General features: G+C 34.9%; 2 protein-coding genes across 3 annotated transcripts in view; both read left to right on the top strand.

Moving 5' to 3' along the window:
* The first annotated feature begins 1,817 nt into the window (after positions 1-1,817).
* LOC149576547 (uncharacterized) lies at positions 1,818-3,278 on the top strand. 2 transcript variants are annotated; one of them, XM_089816458.1, is made up of 5 exons: positions 1,818-2,179; positions 2,329-2,400; positions 2,511-2,575; positions 2,694-2,744; positions 2,828-3,278. In XM_089816458.1, exons 1-4 carry the CDS (start codon positions 1,904-1,906, stop codon positions 2,698-2,700), a joined length of 420 nt encoding a protein of 139 aa, XP_089672584.1. In that variant the 5' UTR covers positions 1,818-1,903; the 3' UTR covers positions 2,701-2,744; positions 2,828-3,278. The 2 variants fall into 2 exon arrangements, with proteins under 2 accessions (XP_089672584.1, XP_089672561.1); XM_089816435.1 differs by having other exon boundaries at positions 2,694-3,278.
* An 11,325-nt stretch (positions 3,279-14,603) lies between these two features.
* Positions 14,604-27,666, top strand: part of HGO (homogentisate 1,2-dioxygenase) — a 110,349-nt gene continuing 97,286 nt past the window's right edge. The window contains exon 1 of the mRNA XM_089817803.1: positions 14,604-14,933. Coding sequence (XP_089673929.1) covers positions 14,716-14,933 — 218 coding nt within the window. The 5' untranslated portion in view covers positions 14,604-14,715. The remainder of the gene's footprint in view (positions 14,934-27,666) is intronic.

Here is a 27,666-nt window from a genome sequence, read left to right as displayed (position 1 = left end):
AATTCTCACATATGTTGATAGTAAAATGTGGATCAAATTTTGATATATTTATTAATCTATATCCTCTCTATTTCTATATTCTTTTGTCATTGTCTAATTTTCAAACTTCAATCGTCCACCTCCCTATCCCTACCATTGTATATTTTGTATTCACACATAGACATTCCTTTTAGCATCCATATTTCTATCTTATCTTACCATTCTTTTTACCTTTCACTTCTATCTATCAAATCCTATTGTTTCAATTTGTCTTTAATCTATTTATCCATCTATCTACCTACCTACCTGCCTACCTATCTATCTATCTATTTATCTATGATTCATCTATCACCTCATATATCATTACTATTCTATCTCTTCATCTCCCCCCTCTCCTCTTCTTATTTCTCTCCCTCTCCTACCTTCATCTTTGTCTCTCCCTTCATAACTATCTTCACTTTGTATGCTTAATCCATTTCATAAGGAAGAATCCAATGATTGTAAGAGAACTCTTCACCTTAATAGGAGACTCAAGGAAAATGAGAAAGGAAGATGAAGAGACCATAACAAAAAAATTAAAAAATATAAAATTGGCCCAAATTGACTTGAAGTAATCAAATTTGGATACAATGAAGAGAATAGAGGTAAAAAAGATGGTGTAGAAGAAACGAAAATTACTATAATACCTTGCACAACTAAATAGCTCATAATCTCCATAGAAAGAATTATCAAAAATTATAATAGGAACAAAGAATCCTTCCAATTCATAATCGTCACCTATCTACACTCTCACTATCCCTATGCAACCCTCCCTATTTTTACCTTTATCAATCTTTTCACCTCTTTATCCCTCTTCTTTCTATTATTCATTTTACTCACTCTCTCCCCCATGTCTCCCTTTATATCTCCCTATATTTACCTATCCCTCTAACTATCATTTCCTATGTAAAATGACAACCTAGAATTTTCAAATCACTAATTCAAAATTGGCCATATCTTATCATCTCCATCTCTTACTCTTCATCTTACCCTATATCTTTATATCTATTTATCTCTTTCTCTCCATCCCTCATTTTTTACCTCAATGTCTCTCTATCTTTGCATATCCCTCTACCTCTCTTTCCCAAACAAGTAATTGGGAGAGGCATGACTACTATATAAGAAAATGGAACAATGCAATAAATAAGGTATTTATTTTTGGGTATTGGCTTTTATATGCAATAATTTTAGTTTGCAATATGGGATGACCCAGTCAAGAGGGAGTGATGGTTAAGAGAATGGTTGCATTGACTATCAATATGGAAAATAAAAATGACAATATTTCACTAGACTTTTCATGTCAAATCATTAGATGACCTCTATAACAAGAAAGATTCAAAATAGTAATAAATAATTCTAGGCCTTTAAAATCAAATTGAATACTATACTATTTTATATTCCCAAACCAATACTTTTTAAATAATTTAAGCAATATACATTATTAGTTCCTGCCGAAGGCAGGAAACTATAGCATTCATTGCAATGCTATGTTGCAATTAAATTGTCCAATCAAAAATATTTATTTTTCACAAACTTTTTCTTTTATATAGTTTTGGTGTATTTTCATATTGTATTAATTTTATTATTCAACATTTATGTCTAATGTTATTGGTTGCAGCGTGCTACAGTCAGGAGGAAGGTTTGATATTTTTGTTAAAAACTAGTTTTTTTCTCCAAAACTTTATAGCTGATAAGACAATTCATCTAATAAAATAAATAAGCAGGACAATGTATTTGACAAGGTAGAAATATCTTTTGTATATTCTGACACATAATTAAATGTGAATAGTTTAGAGACACTTGGCTTTTCCACCAGAAGTGGAAGTGTCTAGATAAATCAAATCCAAAAATCTAGCAACTTCCATTGCATGTATAGAACAGATGGATGAAGACAATTAATATTGATTGTTCTGCTGTGCATCCGGTAGCCGATCAACACATCCTCCGTTACAGACCCATAAATCCATCCAACTCGCTCACCCATTCAGTCTTGCTCAGCAGGCACAAAATCATAACCGCAGGCAGAAATGACGAGAGAACCAGAAAGAAGCGTCGATTCATGATATATCACGTCCATTCTTTCCATGAACTCCGGCTCCCCTGTAATGTATCTGATTGTACGGCTTCAGAGCTCAGAAATGCCTACAAGAAGCTTGCTATGGTTTGGAATTTCTGACTCTTTTGTGTTGTTTTTTATATTTTGGACGTGTTACTGGGAGTTTTTTTTGGTTTTGGGGGGGATAATTTTGGTTTGGGATTGGAGATTAGGGCACGGGAAATTGAGGTGGTTTTGGAATTGGATTTGTGCAGAGATGGCACCCGGATAGATGGTCGGCATCAGAAAATGCAAAGCTTGCCGAAGAGTCGAAGACGAAGTTTCAGGTGATCCAAGAAGCTTACTCAGGTCAATTTTTTGTGGATGCTTATGTTACAGATGAATTTGTGTTATTGGGGAAGTCTTTGCCTAATGTGTTATGATTTGTTTCTGGCAGTTTTATCTGACGACAACAAGTGATTTCTCTACGATGCAGGGGTTTATGAGGACGACGATGACGATGTGAGTATGCATTTCATGTTTTGTTGGAGCTTTTTTCAAATTGAATGGGAAGAAATTAGAAGAGCTTTAGGGGAGGATTTCTAAAAGTGAATGTAATTGGGGAAGAATGGATTTGCAGGGAATAAGGGATTTTCTGGGGGAGATGATGGTTATGATGAATGAAAGCAAGGTGTGATCTCCAGCTCTTAATACACATGGCGAATTTGTCTCCTCAGATTTTTTGATGGCAAAACATTGATTGTTATGGTGCAGAGCTTCAATTATCCGCAGAATACGTGGATTTCGGGGATGAAAATCAGTGACATGGGCTTTCCCTCTGGTAATAATATCCATCTGCCTGCTTCTTTCCCTCCATTCGCTTGTCATGCCCTTCCCTATCTATAGCGATAGAAATATCTATATGCCAATTCGTTAGGTGTTCGGCTTGTGAGTGAAAGGAGAGAAGGGCATCCCTACACGGGCATGCAGAAGTTCGATAGCCTGCCCCTAAAATTCTATGGGCTGGGGCGGTCTTCACCGGGAGCAAAGGTGGGAAGGAGAAGCTTACGTCTTGGAAGAGCCCTTGGGATCTGACACTGGGGCTCTACAATCTTCTGCTCCATGCGCCCACTGAACAATTTGTTCTTCAGAGGAGAAATTACGTTATGTATAGAGAATCCGGGACATGGAATGGCCAAATCTTTAGCAAACTTACAGAATTAAATTTATTTTAACTTTAAAAAAGGTTTTAATTAATATGAAAATTATAAATGATAAAATCAAATTAAGTACTGTCAAAAAAATTATTATAAAAACTATCAAAATAATCTTAATCTTAATGTCACTTATATAATTGTATAAATTGAAACAAAATTTAAAAATAACATATATTATTTCAAATTTTTAGAAATTATTTGATCGTCTTTTTTCTTTCCATAAATTTCACTTTTACCTCTTTTTTCTTTTCACACTTATACTCCTCAATGTTATGGAGATATCCCAGTAAAAATATTTTAGATAAGTGCTTTAGATCTTTTATTATATTATAGAACAAAATGTGTTTAAATTTGTTTTTGTTGAATAACAAAGCAATTAATACAATTTACTACTTGTTTCATCACCAACCCAACCTTGGCTTTTCGCATTCTACCTCTTTCTCTATAAAAAGCACATGGCCTCTTTGTATGCTTCTACTTAATCCTTAACCAATGCAAATGGAGAATTGAACATATTTCCTTTTGACCTATACTTGTTTTCACTTTGATTTTATAAGCTTTCGGCAGGAACTTGACGCTATGCGTCCTTGTTATTTTTAGTCACATAAAAGTTAAATCTCTAAATATTATAAATTATCCATTTATCACAAAGAGAGATGATGGGGATTAAACATTAATTGAAATAATATTCCCACTAAAAGCTTCAAAAAAAAAGGAATATATATTTGATTATTAAGGCCATGGAAGCTAATGCTAGACTTGAAGAAAAAAAGGACGAAGTAAACATTTACAACATTTCTAGATAATTAAGTCTCTACCGTTATCTCTTGTTTGTATATAATTTATTTAAATGTCAAGATTTAGTAATTATTATTTCAATTGAAGTGGTTTTGATTGATTTTTTTTTTTGACTTGTATGTCAAATTATTATAATTTTACATTAAAATACTTGTTGATGTTTTTGAATCACTGCAAATGTACTTGCATTACCTGAATTGGTATATGTTTTTCAAAGGCAGCTTTCATCAAATAAATAAGAGTAAGACATGAATAGACATGTCCCTTTAAGGGACATATCTATTTGTTAATTAATAATTAATATTATAATAATTATAACCATTGTTATGTATTATTATTATATTAATTTATGATTAATATATAACCATAGCTATATATATTATTATTATATTAATTTATCTCATATAATAATAAACACATATATAACTATATCTCATAGGTTTATCCAACTGAAGCTACCACACATTAACACTCCCTCTTAGCAAGGGAGGATAAACACAAGACAAATATTACACCATTGATAATATCTTAGAGGTATTCCATCATTAATATCGCATATGATATCAAGAGTATTGATCTTCAGAATATCAACATATGATATTTATCAATTACTCAAAACAAAGTTTAGATATCACATTTCATATCAAGAGTCTTGATCTCCCAAAATATCAACATTCGATATTCATCAAGTACTCAGAAACAAGGTTTAGATATCACATTTGATATCAAGAGTAATGGCCTCCTAGAATTTTAATGATATTCACCACTTACTCAAAACATTTAGATATCGCATATGATATCAAGAGTATTGGCCTCCTAGAATGTCAATGATATTCACCACTTACTCAAAATGTTTAGATATCACATATATCAGATGACATAAGTATAATTATAAGAGTTAAGAATAACTCTCTAACTAATCTATACATTAACACTCCCTCTTAGATTAGTGGGGTAAACACATATAAGAGGTCTTTGATCAGAAGACTTCTTTTACTCAATGTCAAATATAAAACATTGTAACACGTGAGAGTTTGGCCTACAAGAATATCAATTTCATGATATTCATCAATCTCTCAAAAGCAATCGCCTATCAAAAACATCAACTTAATGATGATCACCAAATGCTCAGTGTAGTAATGGCCTATCAAAATATCAAGCCATGATATACACCAAGTACCGAAAATATATCTATACAAACAACTTGTAGATAATCAAATTAATGATATCAACCACCTAGTTGTTTGATTTACAAGATAATGCCCTTGCATGAAACACTTTCACAAAAATGAATCATGCTACAAGTTATTGTAAGGACGTCACTTTACAACAACTTCTCCTATACAAGTGATAATCATTTAGAAGTCGTCACTTCCTCATGATGCACACAGGGGATAGGCCCATACAAAAGCCACATGGTCATAGTCCTCATGACTATGATAACTTATGATCTTTAGAGAAGCCGTCTAAGCATGGTCTACTCCCTCTTAATCAATAAGATAGGGTTCACTGAAGGTTAACCAAATAACATCCTCAGTCTTCTCCCTCTGAATCTTAATCTCCCTCTTTTTCCTGCAAGAACATTCTCGCAAGAGAAGATCAAGGCAAATAACTCATATAAAATTATAAATAAGAATGTTAACATTAATTAAAATGTCAGTAATTTAACCCATGTTTATTACCAACAACAACATAAACAATTCTAACATAACTCTTCATTTTATATTTTCAATAAAGGAAGTAAGATAATAAAATAATCAAACTTTACCATTCATACTCCCAAAATGATTCTCTTTATATTTAATAAATATTATATTAAATTATTAAATATCATAAATTTAAAATAGATATATTATAATAATTATAATATATAAAAAATACATTACCTTACATAATCCGTGAGACTCCATGCTCTCTTAATAGTCCACCAAAAATTTATTACCATTCATGATTAGAAATTTATCAATAAATAATAATGATATAATTTATTACCTTATGTGCAAATTTTAGGGATTTATGTGTCTCGTGACTTGGCATTGGAAATTATTTATCTCTATACTTTGGCTTCAATCATCAAATCCATGATCTCCATCTGAATCACAGACACCTTCATTTGGACGCTCACACAACTCCTCGCCTTTGGTGTTATCAGTCTCTATAATATTTAATTTCACAAGACATCGTCGACCAAAAAAGATGAGCATTATCGATACTCTACTTCCCCATATTGAAAGACCAATCCAACGTAATGTATCACTGTCAGAAAGCAATTTACGAGCCCCCCTTCATCGAGATTCAAAATACTTTGTATACAATACATAATATTTATGCACGACTTGCAGATATAGAGTAATTTGTATTGAGATATATACAAGAATACATTTCTTCTACCCTAGTATTTTATGTTAATCTGACAGGACCAATCATGCTTGTTGCAAATCTTAACGTTCACATGTCTCACATCACCTGATAGGATGCCAAGTATTTTTCTTGAAATTTACTGCTCCTATTGCCCGGTCCTTTCCACATACATACTTGAGGGTACTTGGTGTATTATCCTCATCTTGCCATTGTCAAGCAATGATCCTCCAAGATATGTAACAAATTGATAAATACTTTCAGCATCCTGAGCTCCTTCCTATGTAATTTCACATAGAGAACTTTGCAGGCTTTATCCAATTTTCCCTTCCAGCATGACTTCAAACTAATGTTCTTCCCAACGGTGAGTTGCAACATTAATGAATGTTTAAAGAATCCTTGTCCAATGTTGAAACTTTTCCTCATATATTTATAATGACTGTGGTAAAATCCTTATGGTAATAGAACAAGGAGTAGAATTTGCTCACTAGTGATCATTGATTCCATATTAAGACTACATCATTTAAATGAATGCCATGATTGCTCAGACTCATTTTCAAAGAACAATCAATAACCCTATTAATGCCTATTACAGTGTGATTGTAAACTCATAAAACCTTCAATAAGTAACCAGATGTCTTTTGGCAGTAAGATATATCATCTCACTCCCTGCAAATTATTTTCCGAGTGTTAACCACTTCATGAATAATGCTAGGTGCATTCTAAGCTCAATATTCCAACTCTATGCAATTGCAGCATTCAGTATGTTGCAGGAAGAATGAAATATTTAAGGCCTGTATTTACTGAGCAAATATTATTATTCCAAAAACATTAGTCACCCAACGATAATATTTTTATGTCCCCTGATAAAAAATTCTCCAGCTGTGATAGTAGAGTTTCAATGAAACAAATGTAATCAATTGTCCCAAATAAATTCAATATAAGTGCTGCTATGAAAGGTTCACAGAGTATTATTCCTCGAAAATAATCTTGATTGGTCCCACACAATTGTTATTTAGTGATCGATACCCTCTGTTCAACAAAACATGTAAATGATTAGAATCTAGTTCTGTAATGTTCTTCTGGGTACAATAGTCATTGCTTTTGAAATATGAATCACAATGTCGATAGAATTAAGGCATCACTCCCTTCACAAACATCTTCAGACACTGTATTGACTTCCTGAACTTCTTCCATTACAACTTCCACAAAAAGGAGTGGGATAATGAAATGTAATAGGCACAAGTTTGGGCATTACACATCTTTGTTATTTGGCAGATCATTTTATACAATGATTCAAGAAAATGTTCATTCTCTCCTTTATCAACCTGTTGTTTTTTTTAAATACTTCAAAGAGATTAAATCCACAGAGATTCATCTTGCTGTGATACATTTGCAAACCTGGCTCTGATACCATGTTGATGTTTTCGGATCGTTGCAAATGTACTTGCATTGCCTGAATTGGTATATGTTTTTCAAAGGCAACTTTCCTCGAATAAATAAGAGTAAGACATGAATAGACATGCCCCTTTAAGGGACATATCTATTTGTTAATTAATAATTAATATTATAATAAATATAACCATTGTTATGTATTATTATTATATTAATTTATGATTAATATATAACCATAGTTATATATATTATTATTATATTAATTTATCTCATACAATAATAAACACATATATAACTATATCTCATAGGTTTATCCAACTGAAGCTACCACACATTAACAATACTAAATATTATTTTATGATATTAGCAGTAAAAATGTTGATCATCAATTATAGCCACAAATTCATCTTAGATCAAATTCAGAATTGTTTAACTCAAAATTATACATCTTATTTTCAATCCTGCCAACCAAAAGAAATCGATTTGCACATAGCAATCCATCATTCCCAAACATTTGTGTATTGTACTGGCCATGACATGATTTTAGCCCAATCTAAAGTAAACTGTTCACACAACATTTATTATAGACTCTTGTGATTTGGCTTAGTGAACAAAAAAAAAAAAATCCCAAAGAAAGATAAATTCATCAACATCTAGGGGAGAAAGATTTGTTAAAAAAAATAGAAGATGGAAAAATTTGTTTCTCATATGCACTGAAATTATGATCTAGTTGAATCTTTGTTGACACTAATTGAATATGAAACTAATTTTTTACCTGGTAATGTCATTCTATAGCCATGTATTTTATTTCATCTACAATTACTATCTTTACAAATGAAGCTATTTATGCTTTTGAACTTTAGGCACTCTTCATAAATTTTTATGTGTATAAGAACCCTGATACCCCTCATAGATCATAAATAAACCTAGAACTTTGTTATATTGCATCACGGTGGTTTGATGAGTGTAAGTAACTCTACAATTGAGCCAATATAATCAACAAGGATTCTCAACACTATTTAATCTTCTCATTTGTATTTCATGACATTAGACTGCTGGAATGTCTAAACAATTTGGCAGTTAGTCTCTTGAAAAGAAGCCTATTGGCTTAATTATTTGTTTAACCAAAGTGATAAGACACATGTCCTCTTAGTCAAATAGGCATGTCAGCTTCAAAGTAATTGTACAATTTTAAATTTTAAAAAAATGGGATGTTGGAAAGTTGAAGTGAGAAAGTTTTATTGATAGGGGAGATCGATAGTCTATATTGAATTTTAATGATTTTTTTGTTGTTCTTGTATACAACTTTAGTGCTTATAGTTATTTTTTTGACTTCAAGATTGTTATGTCAAATGTTGTGGAATTCATTATATATGTGCACAAGGGTTAAAAAGTGGTCATTTAAAGTTGAGGTTCCATATATATCCATGATTGCCTCATTAATTTTATGTTTTGACGACCACAAAATTTACACAATTGATCCAACATTTATACACAAATGTCCCGACACTGATGTGTTGTTGGTACCAATAAAGTTGTATAATTGGTCTAATTACTAACTTTTTTCCTACTAGTGGGTATACTAATGGACTACTATCGGTCCACAAGATGACTTTTTAGTGATATTTTGATTATAAAAATCTAATGAATGGTAATGGAACATGGTGAGTTATTGAGCCCTTCCCCTAAATAATACAAATATATAATTTATGAAAGGAATACTAAGAAAAATGTTTTTAAAGGATTTTTTTGACCTTTTAGTAGATAATGAGCACATGATAGGAGATGAAGGGAAGACTCAAGCCTCTTGTACTTTAGATGGTACTCTTGAAAGATATGTAATAATGGACCAGGATATGGAAGTACGCTCAAAGATCTTGGTAGGTTAAAGGAAAGGGGATGAAATGGATGAAATAGAGGAACACTTTATGCAAATGACTAGACAAGATGGATGAAATGATAGATTTAGGCGTTGGATGATGGTGAGAGTATAAAATGATTTTTTTTTTAAGTGGATGTGAATGTGGTTACTAGAAACATTACTACACCCTGAGGGGTACTAAAGAAATGTAGGAAGAAAAGATTTTGGAATTTTACTTGAAGGTCATATGTGGCTTTTGGGACATAAGGTCCCAAAATGGATTTGAAAGGCATGAGACATTTAAATGGAGGAATATGAATTTTGGGTGCCAACATTAATTTCTTTTTAGGATGTTGTGCTTCCTTGAGCCGCTTAGGAATCAACATGGTTTTTGATTTTTCACTCTTTTGTGGTTCCTTGGAGTGCATTTATTCTACAAGGGACATTTATTCTACAAGGGACTTAGGAACCCAAATGGATTTTGAATTTTTTTTTTTCTCAATTGGTCTTTGTGGTCGTTTGGATTTTTCTTTTTTCTTTTTCGATCATATTTTTTTGTTTTTACATGTTAACCAAATAGGATATGGTGTTCTATGTGAATGCATGTGGCTTTCCGAATATATGGATCTTATGCTTGACATCTAAATTACTTTTAGGAGAAATACGATTCATGGGTGAATAGGAATTGTTTGAAGATATTTTGAATGGGAGGAAGTTTTGCAAAGATGTTGTCTTTTCCAATCTTGATTTAGGATAGGATAAGTGGATTATGTGCTAGTGAATAAAGGGATATAAGGATAAAAGATAAATGAAATGGATGACGGGGATTCAATAATATGTTTGGACTTAGATTTAGCATGGATACCAACCTATTTAGAGTGAGCTATATAGCCAAGGTCATAGCTATTATATTTTTCTTTGATATGGAGGGGATTTAATATACCTTGATCATGGAGGCCTAACACTTTACCTTGATAATACATGCTTTGACAAATATTTCTACCAATGAGGTATTTGTTGAATCAGAAACAAGAATTCTCAATTTGAGGTGGATATGGTGTAGAAGAAATTATAGGATTGTGACATGGACTAGACTAGATGAAAGTGGAGGAACCCATTTGACATGTAGGAGGTCTATGAATAACTTGCACATTGGTGTAAGATCACGAGGGTGATCTATTGTAATATAGAGCCTAATCAAACTCAAAGGTTAATTGTTTCTCACTTTTATCAGTGCACTTTCCCCCTAAATTATTCAACAAGGGTTTGGGTGTAGCACCTCTAAGATAAGACCAAGGGGTAGTGCTCCTTGTAGGATCCCTGAAATTTAATAAAGGTGTTGAGTGTTAACTTTCTATTGGCTGATATATTTTAACCTATTTTTGTAACTAATATAAATCTTGATAAAATGACTTAGTGTTAGGATTTTCATATGTGAATTTTGTAGCATCTTGCACTAGCATTGGGTTACAGTTACTTACTAATTATAATCAATTTGATTTAATGGATAGTTATATTGAACTCTCTATTTGGTGGATGAAGCATAATTTTGGGTGAACCACATTAAATTTTGTGTCATCTTGTCTTATTTTTATGGGTGTTTTTATTCATTTGTTTTATTTATTAAATCCACATTTAACTATTAGATATATATCTCGTAAACCTAATAGGATCAAGAGGAATGATGGGGTCTTCAGGTGGAATAGGAGGAATGACAAGATTATTTAGAAATATAGGATCTTGGGTTGGATCCAAAGGATTAGGACATAAACATGAAGAAACAAAGAGATCTTGAGGATATGGGAAGCTAATATTTGAGAGCTTCCTAGGATTTCCATATCTTTTGGCAACAAAGGTACCTTGGATCTAGGTTGTTTCTCTCATAACTAGGAGGATTTGAAAGCAAATTCCCTTCCAAGTCGATTTGTGAATTAAACAACCAAGCAAAATATAATGCTTGAGAAGAATTTTCATACCTCATCAAGTTAGAAATGGATCTAATAACCCATTTAGCACACAAGGAAAAGCCTTTCTTCAAGGTATAAAGAAGGCCAAGGCCTCTAGATTCTAGACAACTCCTAAAGAAAAATTCCGGTCAACTTTAGAGGCCCGCAAAAAGTCCTGCAAGAAGTTTTCAAGGCCATATGTAAGAGGCTTTAGAAGGTGACCAACATGAAGAGTAATAATCATGGGTAGTTGTCAAAACTTAGAAACAAGTTTGGAACTTAGTAGCCAGAGAAAGTGGCTTGGGTAATTAAGTAAGAAATTTTCTTCTCAATTTGAGCAATAATTGCATTCCAGATATCAAGAGGCAAACCTTGGAATGCAAATGGAATGCCCAAAAAATGAAAGATTGCCCCATGTTGAATCCATTTCCACCCATATTGGAGAATCCAAGGTGGAGTGGGGTGAAAGGATTGCTTGTAGCATTGGGCTTTATGTTATTAAATGACTACCCTAGAAGCTTGATAAAAGGTTTTAAGACATTGCAGATTTGCCTGAACATTGTCCTCATCGTCAATTAATGTTTAAGGAAGGAATCATTAGAAAAATGTTCATTGACAAGTTGGGTAGGTGACTAAGGAAGGGAAATTCTCCTAACACGACCAACAACAATAGAAGCCAAAACCCTTAACCACAGGTACATACAATGAAGGGATCAAAGGACATCCCTAGCAAGTGTATTAAAAAATACCATAGAGGATTATTGACCATTGATGATGTTGTAGGCGAAAACATCCCCAAAGAGCACATGAACAAATTGGATAAATAAGGGCCCAAACCTAAGCACTTTAAGCATTGCAAGAATAAAAGGGCCATTCAATACAATCACAAGCCTTGACAAAATCAACTTTAACAAATAAGGTGTTTGTTTTGGAGTAACGAGCCCATTGCATACCTCCCAAATAACAATAATGTTGCAGAGGATGAATCTGGACTTGATGAAACCAATCTATTCAGGGAAAACAATTAGAGAAGAATATTTTTGATTTTGAGAGTCAAGGCTTTGGCAATGATCTTGTAAGAGGCATTAAGAAAAGTAATAGACATCCAATTAAATGTGTCATTTGTATTCATGCCTTAGGGATGAACCTAATCTTTCCTTTATTGATAATCTACCCCAAACTTTGAGCAAGCAATGCTTCAATATAGACCTTAAGAAGGTTGGGGCCAACACAAGGCTAGAAGACTTTATAAATACAGAAGGGAAGCCATCACAACCAAAAGTCTTATCATCGTCCATGGAAGTAATAACTTCCTTGAGATCTTCAAGGGTTAGCATTTGATATCACAAGACCTTTTGAGAATCTAAACTTAAGAAGGAACAACTGCAAGATAATTCTTCAAAGCTTGGTCTCTGGTGAGGAGATTTTCTTGTGCAACGAACACCTTCTCATAATGCCTAGCAAAGGTTTGAAGAATATCTAGTAGCTCAAAGATTTCCATTTAGCCATCCTTAATGCACTTAACACGAGGAGGATAATAATGAGCCCTAAGAGTGAGGAAGCAATACATAGAGGCCATATCACCCATCTTGAGTCAGTACAATTTGACATTAATCTGGGCTCCTTGGACAACATGATCATCTGCAACTCGCTTAGAACATAGATGTGTCTGCTTATATATACAAGACATGATGACTAGGAGATAAGCAAGAGATAACATATAACCCACATTAGGTGGAATCACATGTCCATCAAAGATGGACCACCCTCCATTGTGTAATGAAGTATGTGCAACATGTGAATAGTGATAATGTGATAAATACACTAAAGGTGGATCTCATACATAAAGCGGAATATGATAACAATATCACCACTTAAGTAGAATTTCTCCTAAACTATGTGCAAGAATAAGATGCAAACTCCTAGGTGTCTAATATGTAAGTAAAGTGTCATTAAGAATATTTAATTACACCAACAATGCCATTATTAACAATATGTATGCACATACTTACATGCATACCTATATACATACAATTTTTTTTTTTACATCAATGTTAAATCATTACAACTTTATCTATATTGAAAAAAGTTGTTGATTGGTAAAATATATTTAAGGGATTTTCGAACATCACAAAGTTGATTTGAAAATGGTTCAACAAGAGATTGAGGTCATTTCGAAACAAATTGTAGACAGTAAATTCCACAATATAAAAGGTATTAGATTATTATAATGTTTGATAAAACATGTAAAAATGATACAAATGTAAATTCACTTTCAACTAAAATTTATAGCATGGGTAGTTTTCAAAATTTAGACAACAAAATCATATAATTTTTTCTTATGGAGGTCATCCATGAAATCTCTTTAACTACTTGATATGGGAGCAGAGCATTATGATTGAACCTTTTCAGCTAAATTCGGGCGAAACACAATTCCAACCTCATCCATTTTTGATGTTGAAGTCTTAAAGTCAACAGGACTTGGTAAATTCATTAAGAATCTTTCAACTTCAGTGGTAGATCAAGAATCCTTTGTTTCTTTTTTTTTCACCACTGCTGCTTAAATGACTCCACACATACCGGTGTTTGTTTGGAATAGGGAAAAGGGGAAAAAAGAGATTACCTACCATCGAATAGCTTTTGAACGCCCTAAATCTACAAACTATGTGTCACGCGTTAACAGTGGGACCCATCGCTTTCCCCAAATGATGGGAGAGATGAGCTGTCTCACTGATCCTTAACTAGACCTTGGTCTCCCAGTCAGCATTATTATTCCCTTCTGCTTGAGAAGTACCGCTGAATAGATCTCAACCAACGGACACCGAACGTATAAAAAGGTTTCATAGCCTACTTAAAATCTGATTCAGCAATACTGGATCAATCTATTCCACTATCCGTAGTTATCCAGAATTCAGACTTTCCGTGTCAGAATAAAATACCAATCAGTACAAATGCCAATAGAACATGGAGGTTTTATGATTCCATGTCTTTCCCACATGCTGATAATCAACATTTATAGTTTATCGATTGCTGGCATTTTTGTTTAGGCTGAGTCTCCTTTCTTGAAATTTGATCTGCTGTCGGACAATGGAGAAACTGGCCAAATTGAGCATAACAGAGAAAGAAGAACATGATTTTAGTGGGCTTAAGTATCAGAGCGGGTTCGGTAACCATTTTTCATCAGAAGCCAAGCCCGGTGCATTGCCCGTGGGGCAGAATAATCCATTGAAGTGTCCGTATGGCCTTTACGCCGAGCAAATCTCGGGGACTGCATTTACTGTGCCCAGAAAATCAAACCAGAGAAGGTTAGATCGTTGTTGACATCTCCACCCTTAATTGTATTAATCTTTTCGAAGCAATTTTTTTTCATTCTAGTTTTTGTTTCGAGATTTCCATTGCCCTGATTGTTGCCATTTACCTTACAGATTAATGTTTCAGATAAATTACAAATCCCTAATTATTGGATTGGGAATCGAAAAAGCTTGAAGTCTACGATGTATTTAATTTAATATTTGTGCTCAAGTGCTGCTGGGTTTGACCTTTAATCTCAAGTTGCCAATCCTCCAATGGGATAGTCTTGTTTAAATTTTCTATTCCCGGGTTTGACCTTTCCCCAAAATGAAATATTATTTCGAACTCGCCACTTCCCCTGTGCATATATATTGCTCAAATCTTTTCCTCCTGGATTTTGATTGATGCTTTGTAATCCTGGGTTTGTATATCATATCCTCAGTGCAAAATACAAGTCGAACGTGGTCCATTTCCCTATGGGAGTTTATTGTTAAATTTCGTTCCCCTGGCCTTTAATCTTGTGGCTTAATCTGATACTAAAATTGAGTTTACCAGTTCCCCTATGTAGATATATAATTTGTATTCCCAGGTTTTGACCTTATAGCCAAGTGTAATTCTAAACACGAACTTGCCTATTCTTTCATGGGCAGATGTTGTTGGAATTCTATGCTAGTGGTCAACCTTGATATTTAACTTGATCTTGCTCACTTCTCTCTGATGTGTTTGGCAGTTGACCAAATTAGCCACTTTGTTATATCTTGGTTAAACAATCCAGAGAACTTCCCACTTGAGCTCATCCCAATTGAGAAAATGTTATTGTATTTAGTAAGAAGTTGGATCGATGCACAATTTTAGTTGATGTGATGCCATGACTTTTAATTCCCTTTATAAAATTGGTCGAAGAGCGTCTATGGATATTGACTTATGGAATAAATTGAAATTGTTGAAGTTTTGTTTGATTATTTTTATCTAAGATTTCATTATCATGTATTAGGTCACCCCTGAATTGCATGTAATTGCAATTTACAGTGGACACTTTAAGAGGAAATGTACTTCAGCCTCTGCTGCATTTAAGTTGAATAATTTACATGCCCCTTGTTCTCAAGGTGTCTTAGGGTGGACCATGTTGTGATCATGTCAAAAGCACAAGGTAATCAATTCAATTTGGCATGTTTAAGGATCCCCGTTTTACCACAATGGAGGATTTATTAGCCTCCATTGTCACATCTCAGGGTTTCCAGGATTTGATGTACCGTTTCTTTTGAAAATTTGAACATTAATCTTTGTTCCTAAGGCCTGTGGGTTTATCACTCGATCTCATTCCAATAAATATTTTATCAGTTGGCTATATCATATATCTCAATTGCAATTACACTGGACGCATGAGCTACGAGTTCTGTTTCCTTTGAGTAATTCAAATAAAACTGATGAAGGTGAATTTTTAATTTTCATGGATGATTTGATATTTATATTCGGTGATAAAGTCCTCTGTTGTTTGGTTAATTTCAGCTCTAGCCAAACAATTTAAAAGTTATGTGCTGATGATCTGCACTGCAAATCTTTACTATGGAAAATAATTAAATTTGAAGGCATTGGAAGAAAAACATATGCCAATTATAACAAGATAGAATACCAAACAATGTGGTAATGGAAATGACAGATAGGGAAGGCTCTGCCCACGTTTCAAATCATAAGCCAAGGGAATTTTAAAGGAATTTAGCTTTCTGTTTTTAGGGCAACAACACACTGTTTCTATTATCTTAGGATACAAATATGTCAATAATTGCTGTATACAAAAAATCTTCAAAATGTTTAAAGCAGATGTAGCAAGTTAAGAAAAGAGAAAATGACACATATTTCAGCTCAATGAAATTTGTCTAACAATACAGAACATAATTGTGAGCGAGGTGGTCAATGACAGTGCCAAAAGATTTGCCAATCTGAAAGGATGTTTTAGTTGCATGGCTGCAGATTCATGTGTTAGCACCTTTCCTCTGTTACATGTTTACCATGCCATGTGGGTTCTCTCTAGTTGTTTATTTTTTCTTGACAATGAGGGCTAAAATTTTATTAATCAGCAAAGATCAATACATATTATCAAAAGCCATCAAGCCAAACAACAGGCAAGACAACAGAATAGACAACCCCAAGTCAATAAAGGCTCTCTCTCGACCTCCAAATAAAATCTCATGTCCTCCATAACAAGATCCTCTAAAATCCTAGAATACTGAATGAACAAGAGACCCCATTCCTCAACAGTCCACAACCCCATTTTGCCAAGCAGTCAGCACCTTGTTCCATTCCCAGGGATGTGACAGAAGGTAATAGAATCCAAAGAAGTACAAAGTCTCACAATTCAATTGACCACCAAAGCCAATTGCCAGTTAGATCCCATCCACCTGCCTCATATTCAGCATATCATCTGCAAATGATCTTCCTACAGCCAAGAGCACAGCTTCTCTCCAAAGCATACAAGATAGCAAAAATTTCCATATAGTTGTTAGTATGTTGACCTTTATACACAGAAAAGAAATAGACAACCCCATGATTTCTCTAGCAATCCCATCAATCCTAGCACGCCCAGGATACCTGTAGAAGAGCCGTTAACATTGACTTTCAGCACTTATTGAGAAAGACGTGATCAATGGCCATCCCAATGAACCTTGCACTTGGCCTACCGAGCAACTCTAGATGAAGGAGACCTTGAACCACATCCAGCCATATGCAATCTCTGAGTGACAATTAGATCCCTTAGATCCACAAGGACAATAAGGTCACACACACCAGATAAATTCTCCTAGAGGGCACTGATAATATACATGTGGATCAGATTCCTCAGATCCAAAAGGACAACTAGGTCATGCTTACCAGATAAATTCTCCTAGAGAGCATTGATGAAGGCTCGTAATTCTGAGAGTGGTGTTTCAACTCCGGATGCTGGTTTTCTTTCAGTTTCAGGTTGGATGAGTGTGGGGGTTGGTTTTCTTTTGTGAGGGACTTTGATGATGTCAGCCCCTCGCTTATCTTCTTTTGCCCCAGATTTCAGTATCCTCTGTTGTTTAAGGCCGCTGTGGATGTTTCTATTGGGTGTGGTGCTATCCTTTGGTATGCCGACTCCTTGCGAGTTCTTGGTGTTTTGGAGGTAGTTGTGTGGTCTTTGGTTGGTGCTGTGATTCTTTGGACAGGGGGCTTTGATGATCTTCGTCCATCTTTTTTCCACCTCTTCTTGCAGGCTCTTGGCTCATTTGTGTTTCTGTCTTTGGGGGATGGTCTTTGGTCAACATGTGTCTCCTCTTCTTGGAAATGGGTATTGGTTGCTGAGATGGGGAAGATCGTGGGTGCTGACTTCTTTTTGCCAGGGGACCTTGATCATTTCAAGCTCTCTTTCTTCTCCTTTCTAAGTTCCCTTGTTCTTTGTTGCAGAAGATATTTTCTTCTAGTTTCAAATTGGTTATTCCTATTGAGGTGGAGCTTTCTTCTTTAGAGGTGGAGATTGGTGCTAGTCTTGATCCTGGAAACTGTTGGTGGGTTGAGGATATTTTGCTCCCAGCCTTGTGTATTGATGGTATGGGAGCATCAATAATGACTTATGTAAGTTGCTTCTCATATACTGATCTAGAGTGGACAGAATGGTTTGGGTCTTATGACTCACTGAATAATTTTGTTTTGGGGAGTCCTTTAAAATCCCTTTGTGGGTCTGGGGCCTACAATGAACCCCAAGATTGTTAAAGTTGGATTTTGTTTGTCTCTGAGGGAGGCTGATCCTATAGGTTGGGGGAACTTGGCAAAACCCTATGGTTGTTTATGGTTAACTTCATGATGTAAGGCCTTAACCTCTTTTGCAGTTGGTTTTGCTTCTGTATGATTGCTAGCTTTTGGCTGGCTTTGGACTTTTGTTCTTTCTCTATCTTGTCGCAGCATTTTGTCATAGTTGGGTACCATATTTCCCTTAAAATCTCTCTGTAATAAGGTTTTGGGACTCCTTCAAAACCCATTTTTGCTTAATTCAAAAAAAAAAAAAATACACATCCAAATTTGGCAACTGCATTCTCTTGAAAAATTCTTCTAGTTCTTCCCAACCCAATTTGCCAAAGAATGAGAGGACTAGTGGAAGGTGATGTGATATTCAAGATGGGAGGGTATTCTAGGCAATATGTAAAAAATAAGTCTTAGCTAGTGAATTCCCTGATCAACTCCAAAAATCAACCAAAGAGGAACCAAATACATAAGTCTTACTCCAAAGCTCCCACAAAGAGTGCTAAATTTCCTTGAAGTGGGGGCAGAGGAAAAAAACATGAGAACATTCCTTACTATTTAAACAAAATACACATTGAAGGACCTTGAAATCTTTGCTTTCTCAAGCTATACAAGGTGAGGCATCCCTATAGCACTAACCACATGAAAAAGTTGCATTGGGCCTTGGTTACTTACTCCATACCTACTTCCTTTTGAAATTATATGAACCAAAAATAATAAAACTGGAAATACTTAGAACAACTAAGTTACCCTAGGAAATGTTAATATTTGATAGCTTTAGTTGGATAAACTCATGAGACTAAAACGAAGTTAGTTATATATATATATATATATATATATATATATATATATATATATATATCTGTGTGATTTATATGTGTTATATATATATATATATATTTGTGTTTGTAGTAAAATAATATATTATTATGTGAGATATTATTATTTGTTAATATCTAATTATTGAATTCATGGGACATGTCTCTTCATAGCCTTTATTAGAGGCTGATGCCATTTGGAACACACATACCAAAAAACATGGGAGTGCTATTTGCAACATAACTCAAGATCAACATGGTATCAGAGCCAATTGCAAATGTAAATAGGGAGAAAGATGTATCATAAGGTCTATAGAACAATATCATTCTTTATTATAAACTACTGCTATCGAACTGTGCACGAGATAGTGAAAGGATAATTTGAGATGACTATTTGTGACATATTCTCATGGAAAAACATTCAATGTCAACCTATGTTCCCTGAAGTTTCTGAGAAGAGGATGGCATGGGACAATGGGACAGGTTTCCAGGATGGCAAAAATTTTGCCAACTTTGTGGATGGAGGGGGACAACAAATGGGGACGACTATAACAATAGAGAAAATTAAAATATATAGAGAAAGTTAAAATATTTATATGAAAACATGGATAAACCATGTACTTATTCATAATAGAACCTTAAAATAAAATAATCAATGGAATTCATATGCCAAATTTGTGATACTTTGAGAGTCAAAGTCTAATTGTTTCTAGAAGTGAAAGTCAAAGCCCCTAAGTGTCCCCAAGTCTCTAAGATGTTTTCGGATGGGGATGACAGAAAATATATTGGGGACGCATCCCTTGGTAACATTGATGTCAAGTATCTATGTGAAATACAGTCAAGGAATGCGATTGAGTTTGGCAACACTTGAAATGCCTCCCTCGCAATAGACATGTCAATGAAGGGATGCTAAAAGCGTTCAATCCTTCCCCTAACAAACTCATTTATGTATCAAGCCTTGATGTAAATTCTCTTTATGTCTATGATTTGTTAACTGATCTAGTGGAGCCTAAAGTGCTTAGAATGGAAAGGAATCCTGATGGTGTTGGTTTATACAAAGAAATTAGGGTTCCAGGTGAGGAGTTTAGTGTTGGAAATCTAATAGGGAAAGTGAGATACTGGGGGGGGGGGGGGGGGGGGTGAATTCATGATCTATAAAACTTTTCACACTTCCAACATGAAACATATATAAACCCTCATTTGAACATTAACCTCATATCCATATAATCATTCACTTCAACATAACATTAGATGTAACTTCTAATTGCATGAATGAAAACTCATAAATGTATAACACATTAACACACAGATTTGGTAATTCAAAAACCCTCCAAGGTGAAGGTAAAACTATGTTGGGGATGACACCCACAAAATCTTCACTACTGCAGCAATAAAGTGTGTCTGTTAAGGTTACAATGTTTGATCATTTCTGATGATCTATCTTGTGAGGTGTTTTCCTTGTCAAAGGCTAAAAGAATTGTTAAGTCCTACCTTGATTAAAGGATTTTACATCACAACTAAGTCAGTACTCTGTTAGGAGATTTACAAAAGCTTGTTATAGCTACTCTATGAATAGATTTAAACAGTGAAACAACTATTAGAATGTTTATTATCTAATCCTTTGGTTTGCACTATAATGCTGATATTAGATCTCCTCTATGCAATGTTTACCACGTTACTGTGATTGATCTTCTTTGACTCTGCTTAAAATTGTTCATTGCACTGCTTGGTTGCTTCTGCTTGATTCACGTCCAGAACTTCACATGCAACCAAACTCTTAACCACATTTGCTCCATACACATCTACACGCGAACTAGGTCATAAACCTTCCTTAAATAGCTATTTGGGTGAACCTTCTAGATCCCAATCAACAATCTAGATTCATTTCTTTTGTCGCCCAGTCCTTGCAATTCTTTGATTGGTGGATTGCCTTACATAGGGATTAATGATCCTCTATTCGACATGTAATCAATTCCTTAATTAACTCCTCGATCTGTAAAACACGCTTCTAGCTCGACAAAAATGACTTACCTTAAGGTTTGTGCAATTCCAAACAAATATGTAAAATTGTCTTGCTCAACACTTATACCATACTGATGCTTGGCACAAACTATTTTATCTTACTATCCCTCGGCCTTAACTATGCTCAGCTTATACTGAATTGCTTAGCCTTTGTAACACTCTGCTTCAATTGTTTTCTCTTTTTAAACCTGAGATTTGTCCTTGTACATCCGTTATCATGCTGATTTAGACTTACATGCATATAGTAATAGGAACTAACGTATGATTTATCAATTTATAGCATAGTTCCACACATACCTTAACATTTTAGTTTGAGGTGGTGGAATCACCTAATCTATTGGATTCGGTGATCACAACTTCACCATTAGCAGTGCTGCCTCCATCCGTTTCTTCTTCCATGCTTGATTCATCTGGGTTCTTACTTCCTCAATATTGACCTTTGCCTTTCCATTGTTCTCCTCAACATTGGGCATTGATGCTTGGTTCATATAGTCCTTGCTTAGGTTACCGACCTTCTGAACAATTAAAAGATACTGGTCCAAAATTTCTCCAATTTCCAGAGCTTCCTCTGAGATGTATTCTAGCACAATTTGCTGCAATGTGTCCATATTTTCCACAATATTGACAATTCACCCAAGTATTGTAATCCCAATTTATGCTATTAACTTGCTCAGGTTATTTGCCTTGACCTTTAGGTGTCCATTTGTTCTTTACTTTAGGTTTGCAATCTTGTGCTTTGTGACCATACTTTTGACATGTATAATAGTAACCTTCAAATCTAGAAGTAGTTTGTGTCTTATTGACCTTTGATCTACACTCATGTGCTTGATGACCTTGTTTGTTGCAAGTGAAACAATAACCATTGAATTTGGGTTCAGGATTTGACTTACCAATTTTGCTCTTGCAAGCATTTATTGTATGGCCTGGTTTTCCATAGTGATAACTTGTAGGCTTCTTGTTATTTGGTTTTCCATTCACATTCCTTTGTTCTCCTTGCTCGGCACCTGACAGGAACTCGACATAGGCTAGTGCAGAGGTCATGAGGTCTCCCTGGTGCATTCATCTGTTCATTAAGAAATTTCATGGCCTCTTTAGGTTTGTTCAACCGTTCAACGAATTCATTTTCAGCTTTCAACTCATTCACCATTATGTCATTCTTAGATTTCAAATTTGCAATCTCCTGCTCCTTTCTTGCTATCTCATGATTTGCACTTAGTAATTGATTGATGATGTCAAACTGATTGTGGATCAGCTTTTGTACTTCATTGATCCTTTCATCAAGTCTTGTAGCCATCTGTCTCTTGTCTTCATCTACCATTGCTTTGTCTTCTTCAACCTTTGCTTTGTCTTCCTCAGTCTTTTTCTTTTATTCAGTTACTTCACATAGCCTTACTATTTGTATCTCACGTTCTCTTTTCAATATTATGACTTCTTTATTCAGAGTGTTGTTCCTCTCCAACAGATCTATTATTGCTGCATTAGATTCACTAGAACTGCCCTTATCAAATAGTTCTCAACAATCTCTTCTTTGTATTGGGTGTCATTTTGTTGAATTGTGATCTCTTTTCTTCTCTTCAAGGATTGCCTCAATGTCTCCTTTGTAGTCCTGACTTGTTCAAATGCAAGTTGAACAACAATCTTCTGGTTCTCAATGATCTTTCCCAATTTGTAGGCTTCCTTCTTCAAGATCTTTAACTCCCATGTGGTTAGACTTCTGCCAAGAGTACACTGCTCTGATACCAATTGTTTTCTTTGAAAAACTTGGCAATCACTGGAGTACTTAACGACCTTTGGCTTGCTCGGCAATAATTACTACTCGACACATAGCTTGAAATATATGCAAGTCTTCAATACATGACTCAGCCTATATAAGATGGCTTGGTTGCAGTGCTGACCGACCAACCATGCCTTATGAATGACTACTTTGTTGAGACTAATAGATAATTTGACTTGGGGATCAACAATCTCCCCCTTTGACATTAGTGGCACAAACACTTTCTCACGATCAAAAACTTTTAATTACAAAACTGAAACATAAGTACTCCCCCTTAGGATATAATCCATACCTTGACTCGGTAAACACTGTACATGTTTTGACTCTGTGCTTGGTATATACATGTTCAAAATCTTCAAAACTTTGGAACTCCCTTTGATCATTAATATGTTTCCTCCTTGTTTTTGTTACTCATGGCTGTTGGGGTGTAGGGGTCAAACCAAACTTATCCAAATGTGGTTTGTGCATTTGCAAAATGTTACTTAATGTACTATCGTAGTTAGTCCGTATAGATTCAATAGCATGGATCTTAATGTCCAATTTTGCTGCTAGATCGACCAAACTCTCTGCAATTGACAGATTTGGATCTACTTAGACTAACTCTTTTGCATTCTTCAAATGCATCTGCATAACCTCAAGATGATGTGTCATCATGACCTCAAGATGAGGTGTCATCATGGCTTGAATAGATATCAGTTTGGCTCTTATTCTACTGTACTCTGCAATCAATTCTGTGAGCCTTCCCTGTTGAAAATTAAGCTTGGATAAGTGAACTACACTAGAATTGGCATCCATAGTTAGTGCATTGGCACTATACTATAAATCTTCTTTTAACTTATTCATCCTCTTTCTTATGTCTTTTGTATATGTGGAGCTATCACACAACTTCTTAAACATGATGTAAATTATGAGAAACTTGTTCTAAATTATTCACAAGATTTGACAGCTCTACCTGTCTAACAACAATCTCCGCCACTACCTTCTCCATTACTCTCTTCTCAAATTTCCTTTTTGACCATTGCATTAATCTTTTATTTGCATCTTTTTTTGGGTCATTTATTCTCTCCACAATCTTAATTAATTTCTCAACAATGGGATCATTCTCATCCAAATTTTTAATAACAAATGAATCAAGAAATATGTCCTTAATATCATACATGACTTGTATTTGTGCTTGTTTCTACTGATGTTCTCTTCTCATCTTGGCTTGCTTAGCCTTCCTAGCAAATAATTCACTCAATATCTTCATTTGCTCTTTTGTCAAGTTTGACTTGTCCCAATCAAGTATTACAATGTCCTGGTCAAGCGTAAGAGGTTTAGCTTGAAAAGAAATTGGGGATTTTACTCTTTTCTTCTTGATCTTCTTGCCTAGAGTATTGGAGCTCGCCATTGATACTTGCAAGCTTTGCGTTTGTAGCTCCATACTCGGTCTCTGAGCCTAAACTCTTGTTTTTTTGACCTTCTTAGGATTTGCACTTGATTTCTTCTACTCTGTAGATTTGAGTTCAATTGTAGAACTTTGTTGTCCTCCCTCCTTTGTTCCCTTAATTTGAGGTCATGAGGCTTGTGGCCTTTCCATTCCAGTAGTAGATTGCTCTACATGATCATTTTGACCTTCATTTTTTTGTTCTCCTCCTACGTTGCCCTCTGTGGCTTCATCTGTCTTTATGATCTCTTCTATAGTGACCGAACCACTCTATTGCTCGACAACACTAACCTGTACGTCACCTTGGCTTTCAACTTGACTCAGTATAGCAACATGGGTAGTTGCGAGTTAAACCAACTGAGTTGCCACCTGCATCTCAATCTTTGGATAATCTTCTATCTACACTAATACAGGATTAGAGTCCAAAAACTTTGTAGGGACTGGCAACTACATAGACTTGGTCTGAACTTGTCTTACAATTTGTTGTGCTAAGTCGGTCATTACCTTTACAGGACTGGTGTCTGATTCATCATTAATTGTTACAGTCTCTGTCCTTCCTTTACTCAACTATACTAGGTCATTGAAGGTATCACCTAGATTTCATTGTTCATCAACATCTTCTGTAGTGTCAAGCTCAACTTGACAAACCTCTCTCTTCCTCTTCCTCTTCCTTGTCATCTTGATCATTGGGCATTAGCCCATATAACTTCTTCCACATGATTTTATTGGCTTCAACAACATTTTCTATTTTGTTTTTCAACACCAAATAAGCTCTTCTCTTTGATATAAATTTGTTGGTGTACTCCCTCAAAGCTAAACTAAACTGGCCTTTATTGAATTGAGGCATTATTTGAGGCTTGAGCCAATGTGGTTTCCCTTATTTGTCTATCAGTGCTTAGAGCATGCTTCCACTTATTATCAATCTTATTATACAACTCCCTAGGAATTAGCTTTCCTAGCTCTATAGGTTTGTAAAAATTTATCATCATATCTATCACAATCTCTTCTACTTCCACTTTGCCCTCTGCTCAATGCTTCAAATTAAATAAAGTGAAATCTTCATAAACTTGCAGTATTCTTAAGGTTATCACATACCTCGTCAATGTTTTGAGGTTTCTTGTGTACTGCAACTTTAAACTCACTCAAGTCATCAGACTCGGTCCGCTCTGCTTCTTCTTCTTCATCCTTCTTCACCACAACTCTTCTCCTCGGTTTTCTCACTAGTTTACTTGGCTTTGCTTCTTCATATGCTGTCTTTCTCTTTGTTGCACTTGACACTGGTGCAGGCTCGGTGATTTTGACAATTCCTTTCTTTAGTGGCTCAGTAGCTACGAGACTAGCTACCTTAGATCTTTGTCTTGTGACCCTTAATGGTGTGGTTGTAGGCTTGGTAGCCACCTTTAAATCTTTCTTCACCTTGGGTTCAACTACAATAATCTGTTTACCTTTGGCTGCCTTGGGCTCGGCAACAACTAACTATTTACCTTTTCCTTCTTGTTCTTCACCATCATCACCTTCATCTTCATCTTCACTGCTAAGGTCTTCTCCTTTTCCTTGTATAATCTGCAGTGGTGCTTCACCAAATGTGCCTTCTAAACTCTCTATCATCTTCATTTCTTTTTGTATCCAACTTAGGAACCTTTGTCTACATCATCATCTTGATCTTGGCCGTCTCACAGGTACCAAAAGGTTTAGCATTCTTATCAATCTCCTCGGCCAATAATGCAGTAATGGCTGCTGAAACTTCATCAATGTTTACCTCATAATGAAGAAGTCTTAACCAAGCAACTCTTGGAATCACAGCTTGGGCATATGAATAATTAGTATCCACTAAGAAGCATATATCATCATAATATTGATCAACAACCGATTTAGGGATGGTGAACCTACTTTTCATCTTTTGCTTAAAATTTCAAAGTACCCATCCATAACTGTCTCAAAATTATCACCTATTTGATTGATAAACTCGTTGATCTACTTGGTAACATGTTTCTTCTTATCCCATACCACACCTTCTATTGTAGGGAATGAATTTTGTACATAAAAGAATATACAAACAATAAGAGAACCAAATATACATGAGCTATTCTTTGCCTTCCATATGGCTCCTAGGTTCTCTGCCAATTGAGTAAGCTATAGCTCGACCATATCATAACTATGATCTTTCTTGACAAGCTTGTAACCCATGTCCACAACAACACGCAGAACGCTGTTAAGTCGGCTCGACTGGTAGAACTTGTGTGCTATGACCCTAACAACAAACTCAATCTCTGGATCCTCAATGGTGGTTTTTGACATACCTTTGCTGTTCCATTTCACCTGAGCATTATTTTCAATCACATATCTCCTTTGACCGTGAACAGTCTTTACCCTATCCAGAACAAGGTATCCTGTTACGTGATGAATGATGGTCTTCGTAATCTTCACTTGTCCATTCTCCAACTAGAGTTTCATGTCATGAGTACGGCTTAACACAATCTTGATCCATTCCACCTTAAAAATCTTGGGGAAATTTAGTGAAAGATGTAACAACCACTTTTCCCAGGTTTTAACTAACAACTATCATATCAAAGATATACAGTTATTACTTCATATTCATAGGAAGACAGTAATATCAATTATGTCCATGTGAATGAGATTAGTAGTTACAATTACTTAAACGGAAACTCATAACTAACAATTGAAGATACCATCAATGAATTTACCCAAGAATTTAAAATCTACATACCATAGTATTCAAACCGAAAACTCTCTAGGGATGCTTCTACAAAACCCAGGTTAGTCCATAAAATACCTCTTAAGGAACAAATAGCTATACTATATCATAATGACAAATACCAATATATCATCTAGGGCATCAAATACCACTGTATCTTTTAGGGCGTCAATACCACTATATCATTTAGGGCATCAATTACTACTGTATCATTTAGGGCATCGGATACCACTGT

Source organism: Cupressus sempervirens, chromosome 1 (genome assembly GCF_028749045.1).
Source record: "Cupressus sempervirens isolate cs-2001-9-10 chromosome 1, ASM2874904v1, whole genome shotgun sequence".
Lineage (NCBI taxonomy): Eukaryota > Viridiplantae > Streptophyta > Pinopsida > Cupressales > Cupressaceae > Cupressus > Cupressus sempervirens.
Note: the sequence above shows the minus strand (reverse complement) of the source record. Positions and strands in the feature narration are given on the sequence as shown.

What these genes read in the sequence shown, in the direction of transcription:
- LOC149576547 (XM_089816458.1), top strand. Translation starts at nt 1,904, where the DNA reads ATGAAGACAATTAATATTGATTGTTCTGCTGTGCATCCGGTAGCCGAT. An exon ending in CCTACAAGAAGCTTGCTATG is followed by an intron (nt 2,180 to 2,328) that starts GTTTGGAATTTC and finishes GGATTTGTGCAG; the next exon opens with AGATGGCACCCGGATAGATG. An exon ending in AGTCGAAGACGAAGTTTCAG is followed by an intron (nt 2,401 to 2,510) that starts GTGATCCAAGAA and finishes TGTTTCTGGCAG; the next exon opens with TTTTATCTGACGACAACAAG.